Raw genomic sequence first — 10243 nt, forward strand, 5'->3', positions numbered from 1 at the left:
TAGTTCACAAGTGTCTCACATTTTTACATATTTGGATTCAAAGCCAGGCCTCCAAACTCCCAAAGCACAGACATCAATCTTTCCTTTAATGGTTTTTTTATCCTACTATAATGGCTATTCCATAATACTTTAATAACAAGGCGGTTTCTTCTTACTGAGAAAAGAAGAGATTGCACAAGGCAGTGCTGTTCCAGTACAAACCTTAGTGCAGATTTTAGGCTGATACACTCACCCGAAGAGAAACATGAACACGCTCAGTAAAGCTGCACTTTGGAATTCCTGATAAAATATGACCCCTGGAATGTGACAGAAACAAGAATTGCAGATTTTGACTGGCTTCCAAGTGATATGAATTACAGCTGGGAGGGTCAGGAGAAGTGTCATGCTTAAACGGAGAAAAAAAAAAATCCCAAATAAGGTATTAATACACATTGTGATGTGTTCACTTTATGTCCTATATTCCATAATCTAGGCTTTCTCAAGATACTGCATAGGACTGGAGGAGATTTAGTCAATCAGGCTGGAACACGTGCTGGGTTAGTAATTGCACAGATGCATGTATCTTTTGCATTGTCAGCAACAATTTCTGTGCAGGTCAAACTCGAGGTCTTACTCACAAGCAGCGACATACCAATACAGCTGAGAGGTTCTTCATGGACTTCGTTAAGCTACTCCAGCAGAGCATGTGGACATCTTAACTCCAATTGGGAACAGATTTTCAATAACTAACTGTGTCCCTGAGGTTTACTCCAAATGAAGGGCTCCAGCAGCCAAGTTTGCCAAATCTTTCTGGCTGAAGGGATCACTAGCTCTTTCTGGTCGCCCCTCTTCCAGGAATTAGCACCTCTGTAGTGGAGGTGACAGAACCAGATGTGTATCTGGATCTCAGCTGCCCCTATTAACAGCCAAGTATATTAGCTTTAAACCACTGATGAGCACAGCTTTGCTTAGAAATGCCAGTGGGACCCAGTGCAGCTGAAGTGTGACTGTGTCTTCAAAAGCTGTAACTAGGGATGGGGGAATCATGACACCAGGTACCTTCTACGAGCACCCCAGCAAGATTCAGCAGAGGTTGCTTTTCTAAGCCCTACACTGGTTTAACTAACCTGGTGCAAATGCATGTGTATCCACTCTCAAAGCTATTAAGCCATTCCTGAATAGGTACTTGATCTTATAAGGAGGCACCAGGCCAAATTCCCCATATGGTCACAAGAACACAACCCCCTTTTGGCACAAGTTTCTTCTCGGTCACAAAGTGTAGGTCTCTTCTAACACAGGTGTTGAGGCAATCTGTGCGTGAAGCTAACTCCCCTTCTCATTAATGGCAGCTCTGCATGAGAAACTCCTGCACAGCAATGACAGGAAAGCCCCCAGCGTGCGTTAAAATGAGTCATAAATGTTCTAACAACATGATCATTTTGGCTCATTGCTGATACAGCATCTTAGTCGTCCTCCCAGCTCATGTTCTTGCGCTGCACACCATTTCCAAGATTTGCAGTCCCTCTTTAACAATGCTGAGTTCAAAGTTCTCACCCAGAATAAAATGTTAAATGCTTAAAAAGTTTTTGTAGTCATTTTATTTCCTTCACTTAACCCAGAATTCCACCTTCTGAAATGGAATATACGCTAACTACTATGAAGCACAGCTGGTTGTCATTTGAGTAGTTTGCCAGGCTGTTAAAATTACTCTACCAGTTCGTATAGGGAGAGACTGGTGTGCACATGGTAAATGCATTTACTGGATGTGAATAGGAGGCTAGGATAAATGCAGGTACTTCTAGTAAGCCAGCAAGGTACAGTGAATCACACATGATCTATTTTGGAAAGGTTAGAATTTGATTATTTTTCTAGAATTATAGAAAGATTTGGGTCGGGATGAACCTTAAAGATGATCTAGCTTTAACACCCTACCATTTATTTTGTTTCAGAAGTTGTGAACTTATTTATTTTTCAGAATTTAAACACCTATGACTTAGGAAAAAATTATTTCTGTAAAAACAAATATGATGGGTTTGGGTTTCTATTCACAGGGTTCCTGTTCTTGAAAACCTGATGTTTAAAAAATCTTTCTGTAGAGGAAGAAGGTCAGAAACAAACCTGAAATGATGGCACTGCTGGTGAAGAACACAAAATTAATGGGGACAACTGCTGTTGCTTCGTACAGATGCATTGCTTGATTCAAGAACCTGAAAGATAAGCATTATTGTATCTCATGCCTACAGGAGATCCCTTGCACTTTAGGTCAGGTTAAGCCACTTCTTGTCAGTTTAACAATAAGTGTGACCATTTCTTACCACAATAGCAAGTAGCCCTGGACAGCACACACATACTGAATTTACTTTACTGGTTCTGACTCTGCAGAGTACAAATGAATAGGTGAAAGGAAAAAGGTTGGCATGGATTCTTCTGGCCACAGGCTTTCAATGGACATATTTTTGAAGCATTGCTGGAAAAATTTTGTCTGCTACAGATAAGGGAGGAATGCTGGGGTATTATTGCTTATGATCTGCATTGGTTCTTGGAAGCAGTGCTGCCTGCAAGCAGCCAGGGACAAGTTGCTCTAATTCAAACAGGTTGTGTAAGGGTACATTGGCATCATGGACATGAACATGTGAGTTCTCATAGGAACTGTTTCACTTTGCTGAAGTCCACATTGCTGCTACTGCTCACTCCAGCTTGGCTGAAACACCTATTTGTATGTTTATCCATGCAACCATACCCAGAAACACTGTCCTGCACGGAAAGTCCAGGAAAGCGGCTTCAAGCTCCTTAGGTTGGAAACTCTCTGCCCTGCTCTTCAGAAAGGCAACATGACCTCTCACCAGAACCATGAGCAAGAGTGTGCAGGACCACAGGAGCATGTATTGCACACAGACCTGCAGGACTGAGACACTGGCCAGGGAGTAGCCTGCACAATCTGCAAAAAGGCAAAGCAACTAACCCACTTGTACAGAGACCACAGCTATCACCATTCACCCATAGAGTGATGAATCATGAGCTGACATCGTGGATGCACCTGTAGATAGTCCGTTATGTGAATGGTCATTTCAGAGAGAAAAATCAGGAGTCTGCAGACTATATTCAAGCCTGTAAAAAGAACCACACTTGAACATTTCTCTGGTGCAATATATGCGCACAGTAAAAATCCAAGCTTGGATCTGTTTTAGCCATTAAAATAATTGCGTGGTTATTTTAGCAACTGTTGAACAGTCTCCATGGTGCTTTAAAAATAAAGAAATCCTACATATCCACAGGATAGTCAGGATTTTGAAGTCATTGAAAACACCTCATTATTTTCTCCCATTTGCAACAAACTTGGTCACGGGGACTAAATCAGTGATAGCAAGGCCCGGTGTTGGATCCAGGAGATTGTTGCAGCACAGGCTGTTCTCAGCTAATGAATGACAGTCATATAAAATAAGAGAGCAAACAAATAAAATGGAAAATTTAGACTGACAGCCCTGTCCATGTTAGAAAATGCATCTAAAAGAGTAGAGAGAAAGGGACACTGAGCCCAGGGAATGAAATGGACCTGTTTCACTTCTGCTTTAATTTTGGCCAGCAAAAGAACGAAAGAAAAAAATTACAAGATGGAGAGTTTAATTCAGCAGCTTCTTATTTACCAAGCTCTTATTTCCTATTGTGAATGCCCGGAGCTTTTCTCCCAGTGAAGACAAGCTGGATGTAAATCACTTTATAATCTGTTACCAGGGAGTTCCTGAGTCAGCCATGGAGAGTCAGTGCATAATAATGCATGGACTTTCTGATTCCACATGGGAATGGTATGTTCTGCCATGAAAAAGCTGGGTTGGCTTTTCTACCGGAAAATAATCAAGCAAGGAACTACTCAGGCTCACACTGGAGCAGTCTAGATGAGATTACTGAAGGCTGCTATCAGCACCAGAAGCAGAGGGACAGGCAGAAAGGGAACAGCCTCTGTTCAGCTGCAAGACATATTTTACCATGCTGCCACCCCCAGCAATCTGCACAGGCAGCATAAACAAATCACTTCACAGAGCAGAGGCCTGCAGGGGAAACTTGGAAGGTACAGCCGGGCAGGATAGCAAAGTGCAAGATGCAGATTTAACAGAGGCAGGGAGAACGTTGGGGTACACTCCCTTCTCCAGTCTGACTAGGGCCATAAAGCTGGGGAACAGACGTAGATAATGACGATAATCATGGTCATTTGATTATTCAGCAATAAAGATTTCTAAAAGTAACCCCCAAATGACTACATAAGCATAAATTTCACTTAGTGTGTTAAGACCTGTGCCAAAACTAGACAATAAAATTTAGGAAGACCTTGTTGACGGTGATAATGAGAGGAGATGGTGTCCATAACAATCAATTATAAACTAAGAAATAAAGTTTAAATAAACAATACAACCAGCTGGAGGCAATTTTTGCATCTGTCAAGGCTCTGCCAAAATTTGTTGCCTTAATTTGCAACTTGTATCTGGAATCATTATCAGTACCAAACTGTCACATAAAACATGTATGAAGGTTAGTAGGTAAGTAGAATCTCACTTACTTGATTTGGAAAGCACAAGAAGTTGCCATTAAAACACTCATGATATAGAAAATGGAGTAAGTTAGCTGCATTTTCCCCTTCACAGAAAGTGCTATCATGCTGGACACAGCCTTAACAGCAATGACAGTCAGGGATGCTGGAAGGGAAAGAAAGAGATTAGCAGGGCAGCACTCAGATTAGCACTTCAGTGCATCACTGAGGGAGGACAAGGATCCAGGTCAGAGCCACAGGACTGATCACTTACAATAAGACCGAGGAAGGACTTGGGCACCTAAAACAAGTGTATGATTTGATAAATGCTTGCTAAGCTACTGTCTAAGCTCAGTGGCCTGAGATTCAAGTACACTTTATGTTTTGCCTTTAAGTCTTTTTAGCACACTGGACTCCCAGTTGAAGGTGGTACAACAGCCTCCACACCTTCCAGACATACTTTATTTACTCCACATACTTTATTTAGCTAATTTGGAGCCCATATTACAGCGTTCAGGAGACATCTGAGAGGTCTGCCCATCTGTTTAAAGCAGTTAGGATGCCTCTTTATAGCAGCCTGCATGTGTCTCTGATAGCCTCAAATAACTCATCATCCTCAGGATTTCTCTTCTGAAACTGAGCTGGACAAAGCTGACTTCTGGGATCACATCCCAAAGCACCTAACTCTCCCCATGCATTATATATATGAAAAGCAGACAAACAACACAGGAGTCTGCACTTCATTTCAAGAGCCAGGCTCTCGAGACCATTTACTGGATTTATCCCACAGAAAGAGTATTTCAGTAGTGTATTGTCAATCCATTTAATCACTATCATTGTATCACCACAAACAAATTTCAGACAGCAAGCAATGGGTTTTATACACGTCACCAGTTCAGAGAGGTTTTGCAAGAGAAATCTTTCAGAAAAGGGGCTGAGAGTTTAGCTAAGAGTTACTTTAGATTTCCTTCTGGAGCTCTTGGTTTGTGGAAGCTAACCAAAGAAGTCTGTTATTACTGCAAATGAAATGTAACAAATTCAAAAAACCCTGAAAAATTCAAGAGTCAGGCTGCAGAGATGACCTTTGAAGAAAGGTAATTAATTGTCAGGAGCAGCATCCCGCAGCTGAGATCCAGTTCCACCCTGGTGCAGAGCTGAGGAGTGTTGGATTTCAGTGCTCTGATTCATGCTCCTGTAACATTTGGATTGGCAAGGAGACCTGTGCTGTGCAAAAGGTTCAGGCCAAAGGCTGGGAGAAAAGGAGGGGGAAGAAGAATGAATGCAGGTTCGTGAGTTTGATTGCAAGCATTTTTCTTATAGAAAGTCCAAAAGTTCAGAGGGAGTTTTAAGAGTTGCATACATCCTGTGATGATCCTGTTCATGACCACGAAATTCACCATTTTCATGACAACCTTTCCCCCCAGCACTTCACTTCTTTCTCTGTAATGGAAACAGGTGAAGTGCTTCAACAGACACAGCTGTGAAACTGAGCAGAGGTCAAACACTGGCCTGCAGTGGTGCAAATGCTGTGATACAAAGCCAAAAATACACTCAAGCCCCAACAAGACATCAACATAAAACTGAGATTTGCACCCTAACATGGGGAAGTTATTTGAAAAGAACACTTACAGGTAAAAATTAGTATTTTGATTTGTCATGCTAAGGGTAAAGATTGCTATTATTTTTTTCTGATGAAAGGCCAGTTTCCACACCTTAAAATTTTAACAAGACAGAAATGAAAGCACCAGAAGGTTTGGTTGGTCGGTTGGTTTCTATTCTTTGAGAAGTGAAATTATCTTTTTCATTAAAGGAACTCCAAAACGAATTTCAAACCTGGAGTTGTTTTCTCTGTCAGAATGACCTCCCCTCAAAGCTAGTGTGACAAATGATGTCACTTTCCAGCTGTTAGGGCAGAAACCTCTGAAATCCCACTATAATCTGAAATGTTTTTCCCAAACTTATAATAACTGAATGTATACATGAGGTAAGATGATTCTTACCAAATGAATCTGCAGAATTGTACTAAGCAGAACATCATCAGATTTTGTGATCACCTCTGTATTTTCTTGAAGGTGAAAGTAGCTTGCATATGCAGTGAAACACAAGGCTGCCCTCTCTGTAAAGAAACCTTTCCACATTTAATTTACATCATGGAGTATGAACACTCCACCAGGACTATATCACCTTCCATGAGCACTCACCCCTTCAGCAGGCAGGGCCTTGCAAGGGCAGTGCCTGTGTCACACAGCTGGGAGCAAAGTAATGGACAATTTTCCAGCCCTTCCATCACTTCACTCAGCAGAAAGGTCAGAGACCAACCAGAGTGGTCCAAGTGTGGATTTGTGGGGACTGCCAGGCTCCAGGACAGCTGCAGGAACCAGAGTCAGATGCAGTTCTGAGTTTCACGCTCAAGGGAAATGTCAGTATTTCAGAAGGTCCCATGAACCAGGATTTGCTTGTTTGTGTCTTTTTTAACAGAGCAGAAACAATGACACATTTTTCCTCAGGTTGCATAAAGTCACAAAAACCTCAGCAGCCCCCAGCTGAAAATGTATTTTTGGTTGGTTGCAGGCAGAGCAGCAGACTGCAGTTAGTGCCTGCCAGGGCACGGGTTTGCAGCCCTGCTGCTGCTCCGCATGTCCCTCGTGTCCCTTTGCCCCCGGGGCTGGCAGGACACGGGGCAGAGGCAGCAGGCCTGGCCAGACCCAAGGCCCAGCTCCCCCAGGGCTTGCTGGGGGCAGCATCATGGTGGGCCAGCCCACAACTGCAGCAGTGATGTGCAGGAACACATCTGGAAATCTTCAGGCTTCCAGTTATGCAGGAGGAGGAACTGGACCCGGTCCAGGACTGGCTGGACCTTTGCTCAGGAGTGCACAGTGCTCCACACTCCTCACAGCCATGCTGGAAGCTGCAGAGCAGCTCAGGAGAGCTTTGCCAAAGCTCCAAGGCTCTGTGCTAGGAGCTGGGGGTAGCCACACTCACCTGTGCCAGGAGCGGGGGATAGCCACACTCAGCTGTGCCAGGAGCTGGGGACAGCCACACTCACACTTCCCTTCCCCAAACCAACAGCAGTCAGACCTAACGCTCTGGAGGCTCTTCCATCTCTGCCTCCTGCAGGGCGCAGGGAAATCCTGCAATGCTTCTGCACAGCTACAGATCCTAATACTCCTAGGGCTGGGAAACCTACATAGGAAGACTGTCCCCAAAAAGTTGTTCCAAGAGTCTGAGTTTTTAGCTGAGTAAGAAACCACTCGGGGTTTCTACCCTGAAGGAAGGGAGTTAATATATCTGTTAGGGTTTTTACATTCAGTTAAATCCAAATTTTGTACCTGGCAAAATTTAGTGAAATTCTATTTTATCAAAAACCCTCATGATCATCTCCATTAGAAATGCAAGTCTTTGCAGACTGCAAGTCTTTGCACCCACTGAAATCAGAGAAAAAATAACCTTTGACTTCGATGGCACCTTTCACTTCAACCAAGGATCTGTGCCCCCTGAGGGTTTCATGGACAAATGACAAGACAAGGACAGGAGAATTTGTCACATGGAGTGGTGAAAATTCTTGATATAACCCTACAATCACAGGAGCTTTAGAGATGAGCTCCTGACATTTCTCAAAATGGATTCAAGTTTAACTTTATTGAAAGATGCCAATAAAATTATCTCCTGTATTTTCTCTGGTTATTGATTGTGATGACAATGATGGAAAACAAACTTCAGTGGCCCACTGAGTTCTTGTTCTTCAGGAAAGGTGGTAAAATATGAAATGTTGCATATTCAAGTAGTCATAGATAATTTGAAGTTGTTGTACAGTCACAGCATATCACTGCACTTGTTTACAGAGCATTTACAAGGTGCTCTGTTTTAGAGAACAGATTTTCACAGCCTGCTCTCCCAAACAAAGTTTTGGATAGTCCACTTTTCCAGGATCAAAACCTAAATTTTTATTTAAAACAAGTTTCAGAATATCATTACACATAACATATTAATTTGAGGGTATCTGTAAAAAGAAATAGCAATAAACATAGAAACTATGTTTAAAAATCAGCTTTTCTCTTCAGAAAGAGACCCCAGTAAAAATCATCTGAAATGTTTCACTGATTCTTCTTCAAGCACACTGCTTTGAAATGGCTCTAATCTAAAGTGTCTGGAGAGATGGAGTGACAAGGAATTATCAAGTAACAGACAGGAACATTAAAGTGAATAATATGTTCTTACCCAGTAGAGCTACCATCATTAACAAAACCATGATGTGTTTCACAGCCTTTCTTTTGTAAAAATAGAGGAGAATGCAGAATATTAGAATTTCTAAAATCTGAAAATAAAAGAAAAGAAAGTTAGAGCTGTGAAACTATGTAACGAATGAATGCTTCATTCAAAGTCTTTGAGATGTCACATTCATTTTTGCTTCTCTACATGTTCAAGCAAAGAATGGCTTTATAAAATATCTTCTGCTAAAAAAACCAAAACTATTGACAGCTGACTGAGTTATCAAACAACTGTTGTCATTTATCTTTCCTGTTATAGCAAAAGCTAAACTTTGAGCATTTTTTATATCTTCAGTTTTTCATTACCTCAGTCCAACCCCTGGTAGTTGCAGGTAGTGGCAGGTAGTGCCAAGCAGCACCAGCTTTGACTGAACCAGGTCATCATAGCTGGCTCTGTCCATCACCCCTCTGTTGGTCCTCAACATTTCATCATCTCTTCTCTTGCCAAAACTACAATAAAGTTCCACTGTCATCTCCCCCTGCTTAAAAGCAAAACAACCCACCAAGAAGACACATCTGAAAGGAAACAGCCAAGCAAAACAATCAAAAGGACACTGGAGTCCCTGATGGCAGCTCTGGAAGGGGTGCACAGGTCTGTGTGCATGGTCACTTCTACCTCCTGGGGAAACCCAAAAAGCAGCCATGGTGTAGGGCTAGAGATGGCAGTCCTGTGGCCAAACCTAGGGAGATAAATGATTGCTTTTCAGGGCTGCTGTTTAAGTTTACTCAGCTCTGTGAAGTCTCACATGCTAAGCTGGAAATCCAAACAATTAGTTCTCAGTGCTGCCCAGCAGCCTAACTATTCTTCTGTGGTTCTCTGCCACTTGGTGACCGACCTACAGGTCATCTTCAATCAGAAGACAAGGGAGAGTCTGTGACAATTAAGTTATACTGCAAGCAGAGTCCATGGCTCCTAACAGGGGCTCACACAGCTGGGGTGCCCCAGCTGCTGCCTAAAATTGTTTTCTGAGAACTACCCAAAACAGACCTTAGTCTCATCACTGATAGTGTGATGTGGTAGTGATAAATTTGAAGTCCAGGAATGGGAAGGGCATAGATTATATCAGCTTCACATACTCTGTTTAGATGAAGGAACTTTACCTGCTTACAATCATCTTTACTATTACAGCCAATCTCTACTAAGGTCTCCTCAAGCCCACATGTCATCAACATTTTTTAATAATCATGTTTTCCATGTTTCTAAGCTCTACCAGAAGGCACCAAAACAAAATACCACATTGGCTGCCTCAAATGCTTTTCTGACATATAGAGGATGGTCTTCGAGGCACTTCAAAAGAAAAGCAGAAGTGTTTTGAACCTGATTTTGCAGAGATTAAATATTAACAATCCAATTCTTACTATGCTTCTGTTTAGGGAAACCTAAGAGCTTCATCTATAATTTACGTCTTCTGTAGAGATTCCAAGTGCACATAAGCAAAAGAGAAAAAAAAACAAACTATGTTAGTCATTCCTG

The 10243-nt window shown here is 42.2% G+C and overlaps 1 protein-coding gene across 1 annotated transcript in view; it reads right to left on the reverse strand.

The window, feature by feature from the left end:
• Window positions 1-10243, reverse strand: part of NIPAL2 (NIPA like domain containing 2) — a 47408-nt gene that overhangs the window by 1740 nt on the left and 35425 nt on the right. Inside the window, exons 6-9 of the mRNA XM_005423491.2 lie at window positions 8720-8816; window positions 4532-4667; window positions 2098-2186; window positions 233-296 (exon numbers count right to left, since the gene is read on the reverse strand). Of these exons, the coding sequence (XP_005423548.1) occupies window positions 233-296; window positions 2098-2186; window positions 4532-4667; window positions 8720-8816 (386 nt within the window). The remainder of the gene's footprint in view (window positions 1-232; window positions 297-2097; window positions 2187-4531; window positions 4668-8719; window positions 8817-10243) is intronic.

Source organism: Geospiza fortis, unplaced genomic scaffold, assembly GCF_000277835.1.
Source record: "Geospiza fortis unplaced genomic scaffold, GeoFor_1.0 scaffold200, whole genome shotgun sequence".
In the NCBI taxonomy this organism is placed as follows: Eukaryota; Metazoa; Chordata; class Aves; order Passeriformes; family Thraupidae; genus Geospiza; species Geospiza fortis.